General features: G+C 43.2%; 2 protein-coding genes across 2 annotated transcripts in view; one reads left to right on the top strand and one right to left on the bottom strand.

The window, feature by feature from the left end:
- LOC124113455 (zinc metalloproteinase-disintegrin-like kaouthiagin-like) overlaps positions 1 to 4,681 on the top strand; it is a 42,522-nt gene extending 37,841 nt beyond the window's left edge. The window contains exons 15-18 of the mRNA XM_046473805.2: positions 56 to 107; positions 1,186 to 1,335; positions 1,846 to 2,145; positions 3,357 to 4,681. Coding sequence (XP_046329761.2) covers positions 56 to 107; positions 1,186 to 1,335; positions 1,846 to 2,145; positions 3,357 to 3,637 — 783 coding nt within the window. The 3' untranslated portion in view covers positions 3,638 to 4,681. The remainder of the gene's footprint in view (positions 1 to 55; positions 108 to 1,185; positions 1,336 to 1,845; positions 2,146 to 3,356) is intronic.
- A 5,374-nt stretch (positions 4,682 to 10,055) lies between these two features.
- LOC124113454 (A disintegrin and metalloproteinase with thrombospondin motifs 12-like) overlaps positions 10,056 to 25,332 on the bottom strand; it is a 39,932-nt gene continuing 24,655 nt past the window's right edge. Inside the window, exons 9-17 of the mRNA XM_046473804.2 lie at positions 24,395 to 24,444; positions 22,334 to 22,445; positions 20,980 to 21,153; positions 19,515 to 19,650; positions 18,158 to 18,274; positions 15,197 to 15,248; positions 12,833 to 12,982; positions 11,349 to 11,678; positions 10,056 to 10,548 (exon numbers count right to left, since the gene is read on the bottom strand). Coding sequence (XP_046329760.2) covers positions 10,295 to 10,548; positions 11,349 to 11,678; positions 12,833 to 12,982; positions 15,197 to 15,248; positions 18,158 to 18,274; positions 19,515 to 19,650; positions 20,980 to 21,153; positions 22,334 to 22,445; positions 24,395 to 24,444 — 1,375 coding nt within the window. The 3' untranslated portion in view covers positions 10,056 to 10,294. The remainder of the gene's footprint in view (positions 10,549 to 11,348; positions 11,679 to 12,832; positions 12,983 to 15,196; positions 15,249 to 18,157; positions 18,275 to 19,514; positions 19,651 to 20,979; positions 21,154 to 22,333; positions 22,446 to 24,394; positions 24,445 to 25,332) is intronic.

Here is a 25,332-nt window from a genome sequence, read left to right as displayed (position 1 = left end):
GTATTGTTCGGACCGACATGGTGTAAAGCGTGAACAACTTCTGTTTTATGTGCAGTGGTGTGTGGAGGGACGGTGTGTGGGTCATGTCAAGGCTCCTCACAGACCAGGTAAGTAGACATGTGGGAGGAATGACCTGATGAGGCGGTGGATGAAGGGATCAGTAAAATCATAAATCATCAGCATATCCTCGCCATCCTTGTCTGGTTGTGTTATGGATGTCTAACGGATCACGCACCACCATCCGCCTTTCTGCGCAGATCTACAGCAATGTTTGCAGGCATGCGCACCCCCCCCCCCCGTTTCCGAAGCATTATAAACCAAGTATATTTTAAGGTTTTAAACTTTAATGTACTTCTCAACTTTTAGCACTACTACTGGAAACACCCCATAGGCGGATCCAGACGGGGGTGGGGAGCGGTCCGCCTTTCCCTTTTGAAAACTAAATGTAGTATTTAGTACGCAGTAAAATTATCTGAAAGAGGATTTTTGATATTTTTGATATCCATTTTAAAAATGCTGGATCCGCCCTTACACCCTTTCCTTAAAAGGGAGCATGGGTGGCCCAGTCGTCTAAGGCGCCGCGATTCGCTGTGCAGAGTTGCGTCCCGATTATGTTTGTCAGCACCAAACCCGTACTCGTGGGTTTCACCAAAGTGGTAAACGTCTGCGACCTGCATCACTTCGGGATTTCCTCCCGCATTAAGCTGACACGCCGTGATATAACTGGAATAGTGTTAAAAACGGCGTTAAACCCAACTCACTCACTCACTCATTCACTTTCCTGAAAACTGCATCAAACGTACCATGAGTTTAAGCCATGCCTAAAGCAGAACGTTCGACAAACATAACGGCCAGCCTTTAGAGACGTGCTATTTCGCATGAGAAGATTGTGGTTCAATCCAAACATAAGCAGTATTGGTCGCATGCCTCACATCTGTGTGGGATATGCTACAACAGTATTTGGGGCGGTCGGGTAGCCTAGTGGTTAAAGCGTTAGCTCGTCACGCCGAAGACCCGGGTTCGATTCCCGACATGGGTACAATGTGTGAAGCCCATTTCTGGTGTTCCCCGCCGTGATATTGCTGGAATATTGCTAAAAGCGGCGTAAAACCATACTCACTCACTCACTCACTACAACAGTATTGAAATGGGTTTTACTTTTGCGGTCTCACAAACCTGTTTCAGCTGGATGTCCGTTCGGTGACCAGACTGGCGTGGTGTCCGGAGGCAAGACATGTAAACAGATTGTCGCAGAGGCTTCTGGGTATTGTTACGTGAAGGACTTCCGGACACGTTGTTGTTCCTCCTGTGCCGGCATCAACTCCAAAGTGTCTGGTAGGCACGCAGCACCACACACAAACAGCTATTTCAGGCAGTCACAGCTCACCGTATATCTGTACTCAGAACAAAAGTTAAAAATACTCAAGTATCACCTTGAAAACAGACCCGTGAAGATCGGGGGTAGAAAAGGTCTCCAGCAACCCATGCTTGCCGTAAAAGGCGACTATGCTTGTCGTAAAAGGCGACTAACGGGATCGGGTGGTAAGGCCCGCTGACTTGGTTGATGCATGTCATCGTTTTCCAATTATGTATATCGATGCGCATGATATCAATCACTGGATTGTCTGGTCTAGACTCGATTACTTACGGACCGCCGTCATATAGCTGGAATATTGCTGATATTATCAGCTATAATGTCTAATGACTATCGGCTCAAACTATTCTGTTTGCTATGGTCTCACGACATGTCCCTGTTGAATAACCATATATCTTATTGTAGAGACTTGGACTTAAAGTGAGAGTTCATTCTTGAATATGTCTATAAACTCAGCCTTGTCACCCTAGGGTGCGAGTACGGAGACAGAGTGTTGGACTGTCAGCCAGATTACTGCGGCCGCAAGTTCAAAGATGGGACTTTGTACAATACCGACTGCTGCGGGACGTGCAACTACGCCCCGCCCACAACAACGCCACACCCGAGCCTCACTTCCACACCGGAAGTCCGATGTAGGGACCAACCAGAGATCGAGAGTATCACGTGCCCAGATTATGTTGCGTCAGCGGGGAAATACAAATGTTACCGAACCGATGTCTACAACGCATGTTGCCGCACGTGCGAGAATGTCAAAACGGTGTCCGCACCAAGTAAGTTTATGTCGCCAATTTTCTTTTTCTTTTTTAAAAAAAATCTTTCAGACAGCCCTGACTTGGGTACTTAATGGATGAATGAATATATTAATGACTGCCCCAACTTATTGGCCACCATGCAAGGGATTTCAATAAATGCTTAACCACGTAAAATGATTTCTCATATTTCAATATTGGAACTGGGATTTTTATAGGATTTCAAACTAAGGGACCGACCATGTGATATTCTAGGGTGGGGAGGGGCTGCGATATTGTATCAAGAGACCCGTGAAGATCCGGGGAAGAATAGTTCTTCTGCAACCCATGCTTGCCGTAAAAGGCGACTAACGGGATCGGATGGTCAGGCTCGCTGACCTGGTTGATGAATGTCATCGTATACCAATAGCGTGGATCGATGCTCATAATATCAATCACTGGAATTTGTGTTACAGACTCAATTTTTTACAGACCGCCGTCATATAGCTGGAATATTGCTGAGTGCGGCTTTAAACAACAAATAAACAATAAACAATTGATCAAGATTAGATATTTTTCAAGTGCAGGTACAAAACCAGATGTTTTGTTGTTTAAAACTATGAGCCTGACGTTTTTTAAAAAGAACAAGACCTTGCACCAATGTCATGTTTGTGGCAGACAATTTATTTTTAGCAGTCTGAAGCAATATAATTTTTTTGTCGATAAAATTCCAGTACCCTCCCGCCCCTGAATGTCAATTGTTCAGGGTCAGGCAAATTGGGATGTGTGTGTACGTATATTTTGTAAACACATGTATATGCATGATATAATCGGAAACGTACACTCGAGTACTTTTAGAGATTTCTTATGAACATGGAAAGGTTATCATCGCTTTTATTTTAAATTGCGTATTTTGAAAGTTCTTATTTTCCTAATATAATTAGGAATTGTAACATTGTATTCCAACATAGCATTTAATTCAGTCATGTAACATTGGGCATTAGAGCCTCTTTATCTGCATTGGTCCTGAATTTCAAACCATCTCGGCCTAGCCATCACATAAGGTATAACAACGCGCGTTGGAAAATCTTGGGAAATCTTGGGAAATCTTCACTGACTTTTGGAAACATTGTGATGGAATATCAAACAGGTCTAGATAAATCCTTTATTTTAGGGAAACATGATAAAGATGTTACTCTTGTGTGTATATTGATTAAAACTGATCTATCATTCCTTTATATTGTCCACCTCAGGTTGCCCGTGGGGAGACAGGGACCCGGGTCAGTGCCAACAGCTGGCTGCCAACATTATCAGTATGTGCCCCAGGGACATGTCCAGTTCCTGCTGTGAGACATGTGACGTCATCTTCAAACGGACCAATCCGACATCGTCTTTCACGGAAACTTCCACGTCAGCACCACGTGGTCCTACGGGAGGAAGTTCTGAATTGTGCTCACTTTCTATTCTTTGTGCGTTACCAAACCTACTTCTGTTTGTGTTGATAGCCTTCAGTAGATTTGTACGCCATTTATGATAATTGGTCATAATTTACGTAAACCCATTTTGAGACCTATCAGCATTTCTATTTTTTGAAGATGCTCTCTCATTGACATATTGTCACCTTCTTAAAATTTCCACAATATAATTCCCCCATGCCCAAGCTGTGTACAGTGAGACCCCGTTAATCCGAACGGTTTTTTCAATTGAAATTTAAATCGCCAGCATTAGCAATGTATCGGATAAACGAAGGTGTGTGTGTGTGTGTGTGTGTGTGTTCGTGTGTGCGTGTGTGTGTGCTGCCCTATTGCCACAAAACGTTCAAATTATTAGCAATCGTATGAAGTGGCCTATTTTTATATTTTCGGTCTGAATTTAAATATGTAATTTAGGCAACACACATTGTTTTCAAGTTGAAGTGAAATGGGGTTTACCGTCGGGTTCAAGATTATCGCACTAATATACCGACGTGCACGTATGTATAATGCTGTTTGTACGAGTCTACACTTATGTAGGTTTTATAGTGCCAGTCCACTGAGATATATCATGCTGCGGTTTAACATGGATGCCCAACTCAGACGGAGTGTACTGATTCCGAACCAACCAGTTCTTGTTTTATCCCCTTAATGCCGAGCGCCAGGCAGGGTAACAACAGGTACAATCTTTTCGCGTCATTTGGTATGACGCAGCCAGGAGTTCGAACCACCGACCTTCCGCTCTCCGGGCAAAGACTGTATCCACTAGTGCCCGTTATTACATTGGGTGAGCGTCTATGAGGCACATTGATCTACAGGTATCTTTATCGATTCCGATGTATAAAGTGAGCTACAACACCTTAATTACATTGGTACACCCGACATGGTTAGTCATTTCATGGGATGAATGATGTTTATTCTCGTAACTCACGGCAGTGATACAGAGATGTAATTGGATACAGGAATTAGATACAATAGGAGAAAACATGTCAGTGGAACATTTCCATACATGATCTTATATAACTCGCCAGTTTGAATAGAATTGGCTTATAAGTAATGGACATCAAATGAGAGAATTTTATGGCAGAGGGATACATACAGTAGTATTGAGGCAAAAACTTGGGTCAAACAATATCATGGTGAATGAATAGACAGTAGACAGAATGTTAGCTTTGTTGTAGGGAGGGTAGGGAGACGTGTGTGTGTGTGTGGGGGGGGGGGGGGGGGGGGGGGCATCCTGCATGTCCTGAAAAAAACCCGATGTGATAAAAATGCTCTCGGCTGCTTCTTTCAGCGAATAATAGTTGTATGAGATGCCGTGACTTAATATAGTTAGCAAATAAGTAACCCTGTGCTTTCTTCTTGTGCGAATTGTGTTTGATCACGGCACCCACTCTGAATGTCATGTGATTTATTTTGCTACCAACATAATAAATATTTTCCATTTTGTAAGTACCTGGGTGTTGTCGTCTTTGTGCATAACACAGCAAATTCAAGGATCAAGGGACTGAACCATGCGGGGTGAGCGTTGTCTAGTCGTACCTAGGGCCCACGTGGACCTCTCAACGATATAGCAGTGAGTGAGTTGGGTTTAACTCCGCTTTGAACATTATTCCAGTTATATCTCGGCGTGTCAGCTTAATGTGGGAGGAAAGCCCGAAGTGATGCAGGTCACAGACGTTTACCACTTTGGTGAAATCGGAGAAGGATGGGGATGTGGTTAGAGGGGACGTACTGAGGATGTGGGATGACTTTGTTTTCGCTTTTCATGAAATTATATTTTCGGGTAAAGTGTAAGTAAATTTAGCTTTCAATTTTAAACCAAAATGTACTTACATCTTTTCGTTCCAAATATCTATGAAGTAAATTCTCAGATACAGATAAAAAAGAGAGCAAACGACATCATCAACTAACTTCATATCGTAAATATAATGCAACTGTACTGAAAGTCTGGCCAGTGAGGTTACCTAGTGGTGAAACCGTTTGCTCGACACGCCGACGGTCAGAGTTCGATTCCCAAAGTATAATATTTGAAACCCATCTCTGGTTTCCACTGTCGTGATATTACTGAAATATTGCTATAAGCGACGTAAAACAAAACTGATAATTCAACATCGTTGGTACATTTTCTGAATTGAGAGGAAACACCTCTCCATGGAGTGAGTATGTGAGTGAGTGAGTGAGTTGGGTTTAACGCCGCTATTAACATTATTCCAGTTATATCATCCCGAACGCCTGAAGTGATGCAGGTCTCAGACGTTTATCACTTCGGTGAAACCCACGAGCACGGGTATGGCGCTGACAAACCTAGAAACATAATCGGGGCTAACCGGAATTCGAACCCATAATCATAGGTTTCTGGCGTGCCGAAGGGACGCAACTCTGCATAGCGAATCGCGGCGCCTTAGACGACTGGGCCACCCATGCCCCCTGTCAATGGAACGTCTTGAGATGGATATGACATTGTGAGGGGGGGGGGGGGGGGTGTGTGTACGGGTTGCAGGAATAGTTTTGTGATGGAGCGCTTCCACGGGGACGTGTTTCTGTTTGAAACTGGGGAGAGGTTTTCCGGGACTAAGACGGATTATCCGGAGAAGAGTTGAGGTGAGGTGAAAATTAATTAGATTTAACGTCGCGTCCAAGATTATTGCACTTATGTAGCGACGTGCATGCACGTGTGTGTGTGGCTGCTTGTACTAGTCCGGACCAATGCCGATTTATGGTGCTAGCACACTGAGATTAACAGTTTAACATGAATATCCCACTCAGACACAGTATACTGACTCCGAGCCGACCAGTACTTGTTTAAGCCCCTTAATGCCGAGCGCACGGCAGGGTAACAACAAGTACCATCATTTAACGTATTTTGTTATGACGCGGCCGGGGATCGAACCCGGACCTTCCGCTCTCCGGGCGGACGCTCTGCCACTAGGCCACAGAGGCGGTGAGAAGAGAGGAACGAGATACGTGGTTCCAGGCGAGTGTGGAGAACACTGCGGGTTTCCAGGGAAAGTGGAGATACCGACATGATCCCGATCACCTGTCATGGCCTGACTGTTTGACGTCCGTCGTTGTCGGCGTCTGTAGACATGTTGTCCCCAGACGTCACTGAACTTGTAAAGCCGAAACTGAGAATGTTTTACTCGATAAATGATGACATAGGATTGTCTGTCTGTCTTTTTGTTGTTTAACGCCGCACCCAGCAATATTTCAGCTATGTGACGACGGTCTGTAAATAATCGAGTCTGGACAAGACAATCAAGTGATTGACATCATGAGCATCGATCTACGCAATTGGGATACGATGACATGCATCAACCAATTCAGCGAGCCTGGCCACCCGATCCTGTTAGTCGCCTTTTACGACACATAGTCGACTTTTACGGCAAGAATGGGTTGCTGAAGACCTATTTGGCTATATAGGCTTCCGTATTAAAATAAAAGCATCTCTAGTTTCTAAAACTTTCAGATACAGCCGATTCAAAATTTAGGATACTTTACGTGGGTGTTTTGCGCCATCATATTGTTCAGCTATTGTGAAACACATATATAGCGTTAAAACTATTAATCTCTTTTAAGAAAGTACACAAGACAGTTGAAACTTTGCGTAAATGAAATAAAACTGTTGTATACTACAGAACATTTGCTAAGGACCAAAGTAGTGATCTATAGTGAAGGGGGACCTTGGCAAAGGTTGAGTATTATATATTAGAACTGTGTTCTACAATATAAAAATGCAGTTAATTTATGTGGAGGATATTCAAAATTCTCACAATAACCTTTAAGTTCCTGTCTATGTTGACATCTTTAACAGTTTACGACATATGCAAGTTTCCACAGAGTGGCATTTAATAAAGAAACAAATTACTTCAGAATAACACAAAATCATAACTTCAAATGAAGGAAAACTGTGAAATTTATTCTCAATTATAAGTATGTCTTCAAGCATTATAGGCGACTGACAATGAAGAAACAAAATCCGATGGATGGACATTTTAAAATATGAAATAGACCAAAGGTCTTTATCTAGCACACAATCCGTGTTCCACACAAGCATTAATTGTTCAAGAAATTGACTATTTTGATTGTTTAGTTGTTACTTAACGACGCACCCAGCAATATTCCAGCTATATGACGGGGGTCTGTGAATAATCGAATCTGGACCAGACAATCCATCGATCTACCCAACTGGGATACGATGACATGAAATGAATCAGATCACCGAGAGTACCCACAAGATCCGATTAGTCGCATCCTACGACAAACTGTTGTTGCTGGGGACCTGATCGTGAAGATCCGGGGTAGAATAGGTCTTCAACAACCCATGCTTGCCGTAAAAGGCGACTATGCTTGTCGTAAGAGGCGACTAACGGGATCGGGTGGTCAGGCTCGCTGACTTGGTTGATGCATGTCATCGATCCCAATTGCGTGGATCGATGCTCATGATGTCAGTCACTGGATTGTCTGGTCCAGACTCGATTATTTACAGACCGCCGTCATACAGCTGGAATATTGCTGAGTGCGGCGTTAAACAACAACCAAAACAAACAAACAAACAAACAAACCTTTGTTTTTAAATATCATGATTGGTTTGTCATAGAATCATGATAATTACATGTATATCACGTGTGCACAGAAGTGCGCGGACATTTGTCGATCAGATGTATTTTCACAGTATAAAACTAGTCATTTGATTAAGTCAAATATCAAAACAGAACAAATATAAATAAAAGTCAATTGAGACATCGATAAGATAATGCACATGTACAAATAGTGAGTGAGTAGGGTTTTACGCCGCTTTGGGCACTATTAAATATCACGATCGGGGACACCAAAAATGGTCTTCACACATTGTACCCATTTGGGAATTCGAACGCGGGTATTCGAACGCTTGAACCACTAGGCTACCTCACTGTCCCATATGTACAAATAAAAGTACAGTAAACTACGGTTATAACGAACTCAAAGGGACCACTAGTTTTAGTTCGCAATAACCGTAGTTCGGTATAAGCATATATACAGCATATATACAACAAAAGGCTGGGACTAAAAAATAAGTTCGTTATATCAGTCAGTTCGTTATAAGCGTGTTCGTTATGAACGTAGTTTACTGTAATACATAAACAAATAAGGGGCAAGTATTGCACTATGGGGTTGGGTCTAGATTACCCTCGATATACAAACATACAAGGAAAGAACTACGGTGATGTATAAACACAGAGTACAGGAATTACATACTGATGTCTTTTGAGCGTTATGATCAAATCTGCTTATCAGTAATCAGTAATCGAGTACATAAACTTGCACGAGGAGCGCACCTAAGGCCACTATATATACACATGAAAATATTGTCATATATTACGAACTTCCATGTACCCTTTGGAACTACCTACATCGGACATTCATCTCATGTTACAAAACATTTTCTCCTTGAGAGGTACAAGAACATTTTAATGTCATGTCAGTGAGTGGGACTTAACGCCGCTTTGAACAGTATTCTTATTATATCTTGACGTGTCTGCTTAATATGGGAGGAAAGCCCGGAGCGATGCGGGTCGTTAAACACTTTGGGGAAACCCACGTGCATAGGTTTGGTGCTGACAAACCTAGAAACATAATCGGGGCGAACCGGGATTCGAACCCACAATCACAGGTTTCTGGCGTGCCCAAGGGACGCAACTCTGTACAGTGAATTGTTGGGCCTCAGACGACTGGACCACCCGTGCTCCTATGGATCACAGACACAGAAAAAGCAATTGTCACGAAGTTAGTCACATTGTAAACAACAAACATAAAGTTAAAAATGTCCGACTTCCATATTTTTGCGGTAACATTGTAAGCGGTTTCAAAAAGAAAATCCAGGTGTACATATGCAGTTAACAGCATCATAAAAACACTTCCTTTTTGTGGACCAAAATTCAGTTGTGAAACTTCACAAACATTTACATGACGTTGAGTATAATAATTATATGCATTGAGTAAGTTGGGTTTAATACTCAGTATTTCAGTTGTTTATTTGTTGATGAACGCTGCACTCAGCGATATTCCAGCTATTGGACGGCGATCTGTACAAAATCGAGTCTGGACCAGATAATTCAGTGATTGACATCATGAGCATCGATCTAAGATGAGATGCATCAACCAAGTCAGCGAGCCTGATCACCCTAACCCGTTAGTCACCTCTTACGACAAGCATAGTCGCCTTTTACAGCAAGCACGAGTTGCTGAAGACCTATTCTATCCAGGATCTTCACGGGTCCATGTGTACTGTGCATGATGGATTTATAGCGGGCTATGTGTAGGTAATGCCCGACAGTGGACGTTCACGCTCACAGTGTTGTAATTTTCTACCCCGAAAATACAAGGGTACAGTATTTCACTACAGCCTTTCAGTTATGTCACAGCGTTTCAGAATAAGTGGTAGCAAAACCCGAAGTCATAAAGGTCTTCGTACAATCGACTTTTAACAGGGGTTTCATGTTATCATGGAATGAGTTTTATCACATTAATTTGGTTAAACCAACAACACGAGTATGGCACTCTAGAGAGCAAAGAAAACAATTTGGAAATCTGGGATTCGAACTCCCGACTAGCGTATCCTTGCATCCAAGAAATGAAAATCTATTGTTCAAATGTGCCAACGCTGTCCGCTAGAGTGTCAATCGAAATAGCGACCTTGAGTTGCAACTGTCCATGATTACTAAGGTTAAGGGTTGCTTTTAGGAAATACTAATCAGTTTGAGTATGCTACAGATACAACAGACAGCGAACAGCCAGGACGCGGGTGATGGTGGTATAGAACCGCTAAATACTGGTGTAGTCTGGATCACAGCGATGTCCACCGCCTTCTGAAGTTGCAGGCAAGAATTGCAACAAAGGATATTCAATGAAGAGTTGCTGGGACAGATGGCCCCATTCGGGAGAGACTTTAATATGGTGCATGAATTTGGGTAGTAGTCCCCCCATTCACAACCTGGAACAGATATACATATATATAGATGCTTCTCAGCATGACAGTAGCATGGCAGTTGGTTGTTGCATATGTATCTGTGGTACATGTACTTACCTTTTCAGACATATCTTGTTAGTCATGTTTATAATATTTATTTGTCGTTTATGTATTTTGTATTATCAATATGCGTGTGGTATCATAGTATCATAGACAATTCTTCAATATATAGTGAGTGAGTGAGTGGGGTTCAACGCCGCTTTTAACAATATTCCAGTTATATCACAGCGTGTCAGCTTAATGTGGGAGGAAAGCCCGAAGTGATGCAGGACGTTTACCACTTCGGTGAAACCCACGAGCACGGGTATGGTGCTGACAAACCTAGAAACATAATCGGGGTGAACCGGGATTCGAACCAACAATCATAGGTTTCTTGCGTGCCAAAGGGACGCAACTCTGCACAGCGAATCGCGGCGCCTTAGACGACTGGGCCACCCGTGCCCCCTCTTCAATAATATAACCTATATATAGAATCTAAAAGCTTAGTCGAACCTGAGAAGTACCTCACTCTTTCAACAGATAGAAAACAAGAAGGGGGTTGTTAAGATGGAAAGTTAACGCAGGGAGGTGGTTGGGGGGGGGGGGGGGGGGGGGGGGGGGGGGGGGGGGGGTGAGTTTACATTTGTTGTTGTTGTTGTCTAAACAGAAGTTGTTATTTTATTTTGAATATCTACATTAATTTTGGTTTGGTTACTTGTATCTGGTATAAAAACTGGCATATTCGGCGCCTGAAAATGGAGAGCCGATATGATGGATATACTCACCAGCAGATTGGGACATTTTTTTGTTTTCACAGCTCTTGCAGCAGGACCGGTTGACGTGGACATCATAACAGGACTGTCGACCCACGTCCTGCACGTGCTCAGCGCATGAGCGACCCCCAAAGCTCGACACATCAGTGCACGTGGTGGGATACGTGACAGTACTCGTACTGGACACAGTCGTTGTTGGGGAAGTCGTGGTGGTTGTGGTGGTGGAAGTAGTTGATGTGGTATAACCGGCACACGTCTTGCAACACGATTGGCGAGTAGTTTCATCATAAGCACCACAGGATTCCCGATTACAGCCATTCACTCGGTCCCCACACTCGCACCCTAGAAAAGACAGAGTGATACACATTAATATATGTAGCGTCATGAACGCTGATTTACGTCTCAGTCAGCGTTATTCCAGGTTTATCTCGTCGGCCTCAACATATTTTGGGGAGGCAAACCAGTGGCTGACCGCAGGAGTAACAATCCACGTCGTCCGGGTGCGATGACACACATTCGGCACGGGTACATATAGAGGCCACCCAATCCTCTTTATGAAAGGACGGCCCTTAGGACACGACAATAGCAGTTGGTGTCGTAGAAGTCGTACGGCAATGGTTCCGTTTTTCAATAAATTCAGAAGTAATTTCACAGCATTGCTGTAAATGTTGAAGCATTTTTCTTTTTTTAATCCTACTTTCAGTGAAATACAAATCTATACAACCAGAATGTGGGGAACATGTCAGTGCAGCCTGTGGTGACATTCAACCTACATGCTATATGTATCATACACACTACTATGATACGCATATCAAATACAACACCCATCAATAACCTGTTCATTACCTCAACAGTGTTATTAGTACCACAACAGTGTTATCATTACCTCAACAAAATTATCTTACCACAACAGTGTTGTCATTTTCACAACAGTGTTATCATTACCTGAACAAAATTATTTTACCACAACAGTGTTATCATTTCCACAACGTGTTATCATTACCTCAACAAAATTATCTTACCACAACAGTGTTATCATTACCTCAACAAAATTATCTTACCACAACAGTGTTATCATTACCTCAACAAAATTATCTTACCACAACAGTGTTATCATTACCTCAACAAAATTATCTTACCACAACAGTGTTATCATTTCCACAACAGTGTTATCATTTCCTCAACAAAGTTATCTTACCACAACAGTGTTATCATGATCACATCAGTGCAAGTTGTTCCCGTTATATTTCTCTCTCTCACACACACACACACACACACACACACACACACGCACACACGCACGCACGCAAGCACGCACGCACGCACGCACGCACACACACACACGCACACACACAAACACACACAAACACACAAACACACACACACAATGGGCGTTGCTGAGTTTGATTCTGTAAGCATTTACTTTTTTTAACACAAGTAAGAACAAGTTTGGATAAATGAATGTATTTGTTTGCCATGTTTGGTTTCTCACTCACCTGCCTCCCCTTGACAAAAGGTCTTGCAGGAACCACAACACGTGCTATTCCACTCCGCGCTGTAGCACAGGCCGGACTGTGTGGCCACTGGACAGCGTACATTTCCGCCCTCCGTACGGACATAAGGTTGGTCTCCATGAGGACAGGCATCTGTTAATTATAACATAAGTTGAGGCATGGCATGGTCTCATTAGGAGTTCCCTGTCAAAAAGAAAAGCGGCGGTTATGTAGCCGAGTGGTTAAAGCGTTCGCTCGTCACGCCGAAGCCCCGAACTCGATTCCCCACATAGGTACACTGAGATAAGTCCATTTCTGGTGTCCCCTCTGGATACTGTTTGAATATTTATAAAAGCGGCGTAAAATCATACTCACTCAGAACTGTAACCATTCACAAATAACTACAAACGTTAATACTGCTGTTGGGGCGGTCGGGTAGCCTAGTGGTTAAAGCGCTCGCTCATCACGCCGAAGACCCGGGTTCGATTCCCGACATAGGTACAATGTGTGAAGCCCATTTCCAGTGTCACCCGCCGTGATATTGCTGGAATATTGCTTAAAGCGGCGTAAAATCATACTCACTCAGAACAGTAACCATTCACAAATAACTACAAACGTTAATACTGCTGTTTTATTTCAAACACTTACTATTACAATTTTAAATGCAAAATTGACAAATAAATGAGATGGAGCTTGGAAAGATGCATAATCTAATCATCTGTTTAAGGTGTTCCCATTTGTCTGCATCCCCAAAAGCCTACATTATTATATAACTAGAGTCAAAGTATCAATTCTAAAAATCCCGAAATAGCAAAAGGCACCTGTTGACAGCCTGTTCTTTGTGTATGCAGTTTCAAGAAGGAGTACCTATTAGTGTTAGAGATATGGTCCGGACAAACACTCCACCATGAACAGAGTCAAACCCAAACTTGTTGCCATGGAAACAGAAAATAATTGTCTGAAAATGCCTAAATAGCAACATAGCACCACATGTACCACATTTGGATGAGAAATGTTGAATATTTCTTTTTAATTCTCCCTCGGAAACGACACCGACCTCCGTTTCAGCTAAGTCTAACTCTAAAAATCAAATCAATATACCGGAAACGAAACTCTCCGCATTATATGCCGGTGTGATTAAAAAGCTAATATTCACGCTAGTAAGTATGTTTCGTTCATAGCTAAATATCACATTGTCTTACTTAACCCATGGTTAGACTGTGATAAACAACAAATATGAAATATTACTTTTGGTTTGTTTGTTGATTGGTTGTTTAACGCCCCACTCAGCAATATTCAGGCTATATGACGGCGGTCTATGAACAATCGAGTCTGGACCAGACAATCCAGTGATTGTCATCATCAGCATCGATCTACGCAATTCGGATACGATGACATGCATCAACCAAGTCAGCGAGCCTGACCACCCGATCCCTTTAGTCGCCTCCTACAACAATCACAGTCGCCTGTTACAGCAATCATGTGTTGCTGAAGACCTATTATGACCTATTCTGGTACCAACCTAACACCGGTTCGTTGGATCTCAGACATATATCAAGATGTGACGTCAGTTGTAGATATTTCCAAAAGATAGATGAAAGTTCCACAGGTGTGAAAATAAGGAAGGATCCACAACCCTTTTCCGGGTGATATTTTAACCTAGATGTCAAAAACTACGAAGAAGCGTTTATTAAAATACTTTATTAAGATGAAAGATATTCACTAGTTTATAGAGACTGGCGTATATTTGAAATGCAATGTACAGCAAGCTTACAGTGAAATGAAGTCATGGCTATGAAATACTGCAAGGGACATTCTCGCGATCTCGACCTTTGGAAACGAGCTAAATATGCCCAAAACACGAGATCGCGAGATTGTCCCTTACAGTATTCCATACATGGCTGTAAGCTGACCCATCATTTAATATTCAAGTCGGGGCCTGAGATTTTTGTTAGACACGGGGTAATTTTGTCTCTGCTTCTAAACACGCATTTTTCTGTGAAAGGAGTTGAACAATTTTAACCTTTTTCGTACAAAATACTTTTGCAGGGCATCCAGCATAACCAGCCAAGAATGATTTTTTAGCAAAACCTGACAAGTTTTTTCCTCAAATGGTAGGTCCCAAACATATTTCGAATTATCAGAGTACGTTTGTGCTGGTAGTATATCGAGACTGAAACATTACTGCGAGAGAACCGGCACTTTGAGGCATCGGAAGTTAAATAATGATGAATAAAGCAAGAAAACGTATGGACCAAGCTTTTACTTTGAGACAGCCGTAAGTTCAACATATCAGAGTTCGACACAACGATGTTTGATCGTATGATATAGTGTAATAATTAATGATTGGTGTATTGTGTACATTACCGTCTACCGCAGGGGCACTATCACTTGTTATACATTCCCCGTTGATGCACCACTGAAACAGGAAGGTAAAGAATCAACATTTGCAGCCATTTGTACAAAGAATAACTACCAAGGAATCAAAAGGGCGAGTTTACGGTGTTTTAGGAATATTCCGGGCCAAATCTAGATGGGGTACAGCCCATTGTGTGGAGCCGTGGATGTGTGAGTGAGTGTGTGTTACGGTGATATTAGGAATGTTCCAGCCATGTCTAGGGGGCGTACAACTAGTGTGTGGAGGGCTGGATGTGTGAGTGAGTGTGTGTTACGGTGATATTAGGAATGTTCCAGTCATGTCTAGGCGGCGTACAACTAGTGTGTGGAGGGGTGGATGTGTGAGTGAGTGTGTGTTACGGTGATATTAGGAATGTTCCAGCCATGTCTAGGCGGCGTACAACTAGTGTGTGGAGCCGTGGATGTGTGAGTGAGTGTGTGTTACGGTGATATTAGGAATGTTCCAACCCTGTCTAGGCGGCGTACAGCTAGTGTGTGGAGCCGTGGATGTGTGAGTGAGTGTGTGTTACGGTGATATTAGGAATGTTCCAGCCATGTCTAGGCGGCGTACAACTAGTGTGTCCAGCCGTGGATGTGTGAGCGAGTGTGTGTTACGGTGATATTAGGAATGTTCCAGCCATATCTAGGCGGCGTACAACTAGTTTGTCCAGCCGTGGATGTGTGAGCGAGTGTGTGTTGCGGTGATATTAGGAATATCCCAGCCATATCTATACTATTGTGGCCAGTGGTAGATGGGTGAATAAGTTGGATAGATACAATTGTGGGGGAGACAGCCCTGTTGTTATTGTTAAAACGTGACTCTCCAGTTTTGGTTGAAAATGTAAACCATGGAGCGAAGGAAAATCCCAGCGCCGGAAAGAAAACAAAATTATCTGGAGGCCTGATTGTGAAACAATACAGTAGTCGCGATATAAAACTAAATCGATGACAGCGGGAAGACAACTGAACACCCTTTCATCACCTGCCCCGTAGGTTCAGTGGGAAAACAGAGGGTTACAATACTAAATCTGTGATTGCAGGTTCAATTCACGGACTTTTTATGTAAAGCAATCGTGACTTTTAACCAATCAAAAATCAATATTAATCGTGTGTGAAAGGATGTTTATAATTTTCGTGTGATGTGACACCACTCTCTTGAAAGGTTCTTCCAAACGTTGATAACATCTGGGAAATGTGGGCATTCCTACATTATGCCGGAGTCATTGCAAACATAATGCCGGAGGCATACCCACATAATGCCGGAGCATTCCCACATAATGCCGGAGCATTCCCTCATAATGCCTGGAGGCATTCCCACATAATGCCGGAGCATTCCCACATAATGCCGGAGCATTCCTACATAATGCCGGAGCATTCCTACATAATGCCGGGGGCATTCCCGCATAATGCCGGGGGCATTCCTACATAGATGACGGGGGCATTCCTACATAAATGCCGGGGGCATTCCTACATAATGCCGGGGACATTCCTACATAACGCCGGGAGCATTCTTACTGAAATATGTAAAAATGCCCGGGATTTCAAGCACCGTGACTACACAATGAAGGCCCTTCAAAAATAAGATGACGTCGCTATAGGTTTATCGTAATAGTTAACTTGTTCGAGATAGCTGTGTTCGGTGTTAGCGTGTGGTATGATTTGATACGTTTTTGATGAATATGATCAAAGATAGGCTTGCTAGAAGTCTATGTTATCATAAATACTAGGTATTTGTTTATTACTTGTCCCAGATGTTGGCAACCAGTGACATACCTTGTTGTTCCCACAAGCAGTTCCCCTGGAAACAAGTAACCTACCTTCCTGTTCCCACGTGTTGCTCCCATTGCAACCCGTAACCCACCTTGTTGTTCCCCTGGCAACCAGTAACCTAACTTCTTGTTCCCACATGTTGTTTCCCTGGCAACCAGTAACCTACCTTCTTGTTCCCATATGTTGTTCCCCTGTCAACCAGTAATCTACCTTCTTGTTCCCACATGTTATCCCCCGGCAACCAGTAACCTACCTTCTTTTTCCGACATGTTGTTCCCCTGACAACCAGTAACTTACCTTCTTGTTCCCACATGTTTTTCCCCTGGCAACCAGTAATCTACCTTCTTGTTCCCCTGACAACCAGTAACCTACCTTCTTGTTCCCACATGATGTTTCCCTGGCAACCAGTAACCTACCTTCATGTTCTCGAATGCTTCACCTATCAACCAGTAACCTACCTTCTTGTCCCCACATGTTGTTCCCCTGGCAACCAGTAACCTACGTTCTTGTCCCCACATGTTGTTTCCCTATCAACCAGTAACCTGCCTTCTTGTCCCAACATGATGTTCTCTGGCAACCAGTTACCTAACTTCTTGTTCCCACATGTTGTTTCCCTGGCAACCAGTAACCTACCTTCATGTTTCCACATGTTGTTCCCCTGACAACCAGTAACCTACCTTCTTGTTCTCACATGTTGTTTCCCTGGCAACCAGTAACCTACCTTCATGTTCCCACATGTTGTTCCCCTGACAACCAGTAACCTACCTTCTTGTTCCCACATGTTGTTTCCCTGGCAACCAGTAACCTACGTTCTTGTCCCCACATGTTGTTTCCCTGGCAACCAGTAATCTACCTTCTTGTCACCACATGTTTTTTCCCTGACAACCAGTAACCTACGTTCTTGTCACCACATGCTGTTTCCCTGGCAACCAGTAACCTACCTTCTTATTCCCACTTGTTGTTTCCCTGGCAACCAGTAACCTACCTTCTTGTCCCCACATGTTGTTCCCCTGACAACCAGTAACCTACCTTCTTGTCCCCACATGTTGTTCCCCTGACAACCAGTAACCTAACTTCTTGTTCCCACATGTTGTTTCCCTGGCAACCAGTAACCTACCTTCTTGTTCCCCCATGTTGTTCCCCTGACAACCAGTAACATACCTTCTTGTTCCCACATGTCGTCCCCATGGCTGCCGTCAGCATCTGACATTTGACTGTAGAAGGCATGTAGCAGAACATAGCGCGACAGATGATATTGGTGACGTCGAAATCCACTCCCTGTCAAAATGTTCAAACAAAGGTCACTATCAAACAACGCAAGGACAATGTCACAACAAATATTTACACGAAGAAGAACGATCAATAAATACCTCTATATATAATATTTCTTTGGTATCAATAATAAGTTTTACATTCTGACATACATGTAAACATGTACGTGCAAATACATGTATTAATGTTTAGAGAGCTTCGTTACGCCTGTTATGTCCGACAATGTCATTACCACGTTGACGACAATACAGTGATTGAGTGAGTGAGCTAGTGAATAAATGAATGAGTGAATGCTTTTGAACAGTATTCCACATTTATATGACACGTCATGCATTACAAGTTGCAGCCATTTACCGCTTTGGTAAAACCCACGAGCACGGGTATGGTGCTGACGTAATCTGGGCGAACAGGGATTCGAACCCACGATCATAGGTTCCTGGCGTGCCCATGGGACGTAACTTTGGGCAGCGTCCCCGACGATGTTACAACATGTAAACGACATTAGTAATATGTTGAGAGAACTGTTACGTGACTGTCTGCTTAGGGGAAAGCACTGTTTCGTCATATCTCACCACCGCCGGCATCCAAAGAAAAATGACGTCATCGATGCTCATGCTATCGACCCCTGGTATGCTATACCTTCACTCGGTTACTTAGGGGTGGTCGTGCTACAGCTGGATAATTGCAGACGTCACCGTCAGACATCATACACTCACTATCCAACACATTTTCCCGAGGCAAGAGAGTTAACTGACTATATAAGTCCAGTTTCCACCCTTGCCGAACGAGGCTGGAATTATGAAGTTACATGTTGGTTGGACTAACGTGTCTCTGCATAGTCCAATACAATTGCGAAACAAACTAGACATCCAGTATGTTAACAACATGGATTTCAACGTGCAGCGTTTTGTCGACTGCAGGATTTGCAATGCACGTGTACCGCCAATTGGGCGTTAGCAGAGATTTTCCAAAAATTTCCATGTTTCTAATCATGGTGCTCAAATGGTTTGATGCGCATCGCGAGTTAAGATCCATTTCATTACAATAAATATTTTGATTATCGATCAGCGCTTTTGGCCTGGGCATATGATATGAGTGATCTGAGAGGTGGAATCTGAAATTCCAGCCAAGTTCGGCAAGGGTGGAAACTGGACTTTTTATAGTCAGTTATCTCCCTTGCCTGGGCAAGATGTATCCAACAGTGAATGTCAGTTACTCTTTTTTTTTAAATATTGTGTTGTCTTACTCTACACAGGTAGGAGGTGTTGCCGAATTGCTGCTGGCACTGGGCATCTGGCGGGAGAAGCTGACCAGGCATTTCACCAGTGATATTGGGAATGTCGACCCCTGGGAGCGTCTCCGTGAAACATGCCGTTTTGTTCCTGGAATCATAAAACGTGCGTAATGTGTAATTTTCAAACGTTATGTACCAACATACACATTAGATCCATTGTATTTATCAACCTACGCTTGTCGTAAGAGGCGACTAACGGGATCGGGTGGTCAGACTCGCTGACTTGATTGATGCATGCCATCGTGTCCCAGTTGCGTAGATCGATGCAGATGATGTCAATCACTGGATTGTATGCTTCAGACTCGATTATTTACAGACCGCCGTCATATAGCTGGGCTATTGCTTGGTTCAAACAAACAAGTAATATACACATTGTGATTGCAGCGTTACAACTGGTGTAAGACCGACGCGTGGAGAAGGAGGGTGAACTTAAAATACCAGAACAATAATTCGAGAAACAGGACCCGGGTACCCACAGGACAACCCGGACCCGGGGTTAGTCCAGGGTATGAAACTTCCAAAAATTTCAGCCAGACCACAGGACTGGCTAGCTGAAATACTTGCCAGCCCTGACCAAAACCTGCCTGCCCACTATAATCATATGTTACTCAGGATAACCTAACGGGATTTCTTTTTGGTTACATTTTATCATTCATCTTTACATGTGAATTAATGATTATCATCGGGAAATATTTAGAATATTGTCACATATGAAATATAACCCGACCGTCGGGCAGGGGGATTTGAAAATCTGGCAGCCCGAGTTGAAATCAACCCGTCTCGGACGGTCGGGCAGGCAGGTATTTCGAACACTCAAACATAACAATCATTAGTCAATTAGATGCTATTTGTGTTGTAAATGTCATTGACGTACGCTATTTTTGTGCTTCAAGAAAGAAGACAGACGATGCAGGTGGAATCAAAGTCCATTTCCTGTCACACTATTCACAAAGAAGGTCATAATAACCGGCGTAAGGAGTTGATGTTGAAATGGTATTACATTAACATCTCAATAAATATGTACATAAATAATTAAGTATGATAGCTATTGCACCGCGGTTGCTGCATCCATATACGACCCATGAAAATCCGGGGTAGAATAGGTCTTCAGCAACCCATGTTTGTCATAAAAGGCGACTATACTTGTCTTAAGAGGACACGGGATGGGGTGGCCAGGCTCGCTGACTTGGTTGATGCATGTTATCGTATCCCAAATGCGTTGGTCAGTGCTCATGATGCCGATTATTTACAGACCGTCGTCATATAGCTGGAATATTGGTGAGTATGGCGTTAAAAACAAGCAAACAAACATATACAACACCCCCATAAACTTAACAGCCCCTCACACCAGCACACACACACCCGATCCCCGGAAGTGACGTGAAGCGATCCCCGGAAGTGACGTGAAGAATCTTACGGGTCAGCTGTGGTCGCTGTGTTGATGTAGTCCACGAAATACTGCACCGAGCAAGCGGAGAAATACCAGGGGTTGTACTTGTTGGATGGCGACTCGTCGTGGGATGTTGGTGCCATCACGTACCGGTCTGCAGAGCTACAAGTATTGTTCGACCCGTCGTGACGTGCGCCAAGGCTGCAAGAACAGAGGTGTAGTGGACTGGTCAGTTTATACTGGTCACTGTTGCTTCACCCACGGTCAGTTTGTTTTGTTAGCTTACACTGACATGACGTACAACAGTTGGATAAATTTCCTGTTATGCAGGGAAACCTGGTTAACTGAAAACTCTGGGGCTCAGTGAAAATACAGTTAACTACGTTTATAACGAATACGCTTATAACAAACTGACGGATATGACGAACTTTATTTTGGTTCAGACCATTTGCTGTATACATGCTGTATACGTGTATATGTTTTTATAACGAACAACGATTATAACAAACTAAAATTACTGCTCCCTTCGAGTTCGTTCTAATCGTAGTTTACTGTATTCCAACTTCGAGAGAACCGATAAAGGATCGTCCATATTCCGTCGGATCTACGATATTACATCATCTTGAACAGTTTATCGAATTAATGGAGTGTTTTTACTGTAATTCAGTTCATAAATATAAGCCTCACTGACAGAACATCGCGATCATATTTTACTGTGTAATCAATAAATGAAGACTTGGGTTTGCCAGTTCAATGCGTGACTGTGTGTGGGGAAGATAATGTTTAGCACGGATAACCTGTGTACCGAAAGAGGATTACGTGTATGTGATTGCGACAAGCAAGCGACGGATACGAAATAGGGGCACGGATACAGTTGTGGTCTGAGGCGAGTTGCTCGGGTTTGAATCCAATATACACTCATATGCTCATGTACATATATTTTAGTACAAGTCCAATTCTCAAAATTAGCTGTAATGTCGTGATATAACTGAAATACAGAACGGCGTAAAACAACATGTCATCACCCGGCCCTCTTCTTTGACATAATATTTTTTGTCATCTGTGGTCAAAAGTCTTTTCCCACTGTCTACTCTGGGGCACGGGTGGCCCAGTTGTCTAAGGCGCCGCGATTTGCTGTGCCTCCCTTGGGCACGCCAGAAACCTATGGTTGTTGGTTCGAATCCCGGTTCGACCCGATTATGTTTCTAGGTTTGTCAGCACCATACCCGTACTTGTGGGTTTCACCGAAGTGGTAAACGTCTGAGACCTGCATCACTTCGGGCTTTCCTCCCACATTTAGCTGACACGCCGGGATATAACTGGAATACTGTTAAACGTGGCGTTTAACCCAACTCACTCACTCACTGTCTACTCCACTCACCTGTGGCCCAGTTCATGAGCGGCGGTGCCGACACTCTGATATCCTCCTTGGTCCTCCACGACAGACACGCTCGAGCCATCGGTGGCACACGTGGTGGCGACATAGGCGAAGCCTGTAGGAAGTACAAGCGGCTTGGTGGAAGTATACAGTGCAAGTGGCTTTGTACTCACGAACGTGGAATTAATAACACTTCCTACAGAAGTAAATGGAAAGAATGTGTCCCCTTGTCAAAAAGAAAGGCCCGAGGTGGACAGGTGGCCTAGCCGTCCCCAAGACGTACTTGAAACTATGAGTGTGGGTTCGAATCCTAGATGAACCCTAATTATGATTATTGGTTTGTCAGCAATTGAAAATTGGATTTGACACCAAAAATTTCAAAGGTTATTAAAACGTTACCAGGGCGAACAAAGTCGCCGAAACACTGTAAGGTTGACGTCCAAGACACAACCATGATACCCCTGTCAAATACATATCCTCCGAATAACCATTTTTTGTTTGTTTCCTTTTTTTACCATCGAACAATCAAACCATGGATGTTTACTTCTTTTGCCCAGTCAGCAAAGTATTACCATCTGAACAATTCCCATTAAATGATCGGCATTAAGGGAATAAAACAAGGACTGGTCGGCTCGGAGTCAGTACACTGTATCTGAGTGGGGTATTCACGTTAAACTGAGGCATGGTATCGCAGAGGGCTAGCACTATAAAATTGGCATTAGTTTGGATTAGTACGAGCAGACGGAAGCACGCATGCACGCACGTCGTTATATTAATGCAATGATCTTGAACGGAACGTTAAACCCCAATTCTTCACCTAGCTAATTCTCTCACATGACATTCTCACCAGGGAACAAATCCCTCACAACAAAGACTGGAAACACAGTGTTGGGGTTGTCTCCCCTCCCCCATTAGCTGTCTTATACATGCACCAACTTTCTAACAACATTTAAACAACAAGGGAAAAATGTTAAAAAAGAAAAGCAATTATGAAAGGCTTGACAAACTGGAAAAATAGATATGTATACTGCGCGAAGCGTCCATAAAATCAGCTGCTTTAATCAGAACTATCGTGTGTTTTACTGTTCCATATTAAAGGTTTAGTTTTATGCGATATGTTGCATCTATATAACTGTCTTTGTGCCCAACTAAGGTCTCATGTTTGGCGCCTGATCAATACACGGTAACATATCAGACCGTTAAACACATAAATACAGTAACCGCAATATTAGGTCACGACAAAAAAGACTAGTCACTAAGGTCCTGCAAAGAGGTCACTGGTCACTAATGTCCTGCAAAAAGGCTACTGGTCACCTTTGTCCTGCAAAGGGATTACAAGATACTAATGTTCTTCAAAGAGGCTACTGGTTACCTATGTCCTGCAAAGGAATTACAAGATACTAATGTCCTGTAAAGAGGCTACTGGTCACCTATGTAATGCAGTGGGATTAGTGGTCACTAATGTCCTGCAAAGAGGCTACTGATAACTAAGGTCCCGCAAAGAGGTCACTAGTCACTAATGTCCTTCAAAGAGGCTACTGGTCACCTATGTCCTGCAAATAGATCACTAGTCAATAATGTCCTGCAAGGGGGTTATTGGTCACTTATTTCTTGCAAACATGGGAGGAGTGAATGAGATTGATTTCAGGAATATTCCAGCGACACCAAGAATGGGCTTCAAACATTCCACATGAATAGAAGAATTTCCGGGTCGTAACGGGTTGACGAGCGTGTATCACAAGGCCAGCCAACTCACATAGATACCGACCCGTGAAGATCCGGGTTAGAATAGGTCGTCAGCAACCCATGCTTGCCGTTAAAAAGCGACTATGCTTGTCGTAAAAGGCGACTTACGGGATCGGGAGGTCAGGCTCGCTGACTTGGTTGATGCATGTCATCGAATCCCAATAGCGTGGATCGATCCTCGTGATATCAATCACTGGATTGTCTGGTCTAGACTCGATTATTTACAGACCGCTGTCATATAGCTGGAATACTGCTGAGTGCGGCGTTAAACAACAAACAAACAAACAGACACTTTGAGACCACAACAAAGGAGCCTACCTGTTGTATAGTTGAAGCGGAAACCGTTGTCGTCCGTCACCAAGTCATAGCTGAAAATGAAATGAATACGTAAATATCGGATTTGTTAATGGACCTGTCAGTTTGGTCATGACTGTTCACGGTGACACGTTAAACATGTTCGTGTTTGAGGTCCAGGAATGTCAACCCCTGATGCTGGGTCACGCGTCTAAGTGGTCGTCGGAAAATGAGTGAGTGGGGTGCGTTTGGCTTAACACCGCTTTGCAAAATATTTCCGGCTTGGGAAGAAAGTCCAGTTTGATGGTAGCCATGTTAACCATTTTGGTGAAACACATGAACACGTGTAGGTGATACAAAAACTAAAATTCATAATCCAGTCAATCTGAGATTCGAATAATAAAGTATATATATAAAGCACAGAACGTTTTCTATACCTGTATGTCCGGCACTTAGCTTGGATGTGGACAGAGATATGAAATGTGTTTTTCCCATCAAAGAACGTGTATGTATACACAAAACGAACGTGTGTGTATCCATTCAAAGAACGTGTGTGTATCCACCCAATAAACATGTCTCTGTCATATCAATGAACCTGTATTAGTCCTATCAATGAACGTGTATAAAAAAAATGAAAGTGTGGCTATCCCCTCAATGAACGTGTGTGTATCCCATCAACACATGTGTGGTCATCTTCTCTAAGTACGTGTGTGTATCAACATAAAGAAAGTGTGGCTATCCACCCAATGAACGTGTGTGTAGCAGATCAATGAACGTGTGTGTAGCAGATCAACGAACGTGTGTGTAGCAGATCAATGAACGTGTGTGTAGCAGATCAATGAACGCGTGTGTAGCAGATCAACGAACGTGTGTGAAGCAGATCAATGAACGTGTGTGTAGCAGATCAACAAACGTGTGTGTAGAAGATCAACGAACGTGTGTGTAGCAGATCAACAAACGTG

Source organism: Haliotis rufescens, unplaced genomic scaffold (genome assembly GCF_023055435.1).
Source record: "Haliotis rufescens isolate VD_foot unplaced genomic scaffold, xgHalRufe1.0.p SCAF_6, whole genome shotgun sequence".
Taxonomy (NCBI): Eukaryota; Metazoa; Mollusca; class Gastropoda; order Lepetellida; family Haliotidae; genus Haliotis; species Haliotis rufescens.
This window is presented reverse-complemented; position numbering and strand designations above follow the sequence as displayed.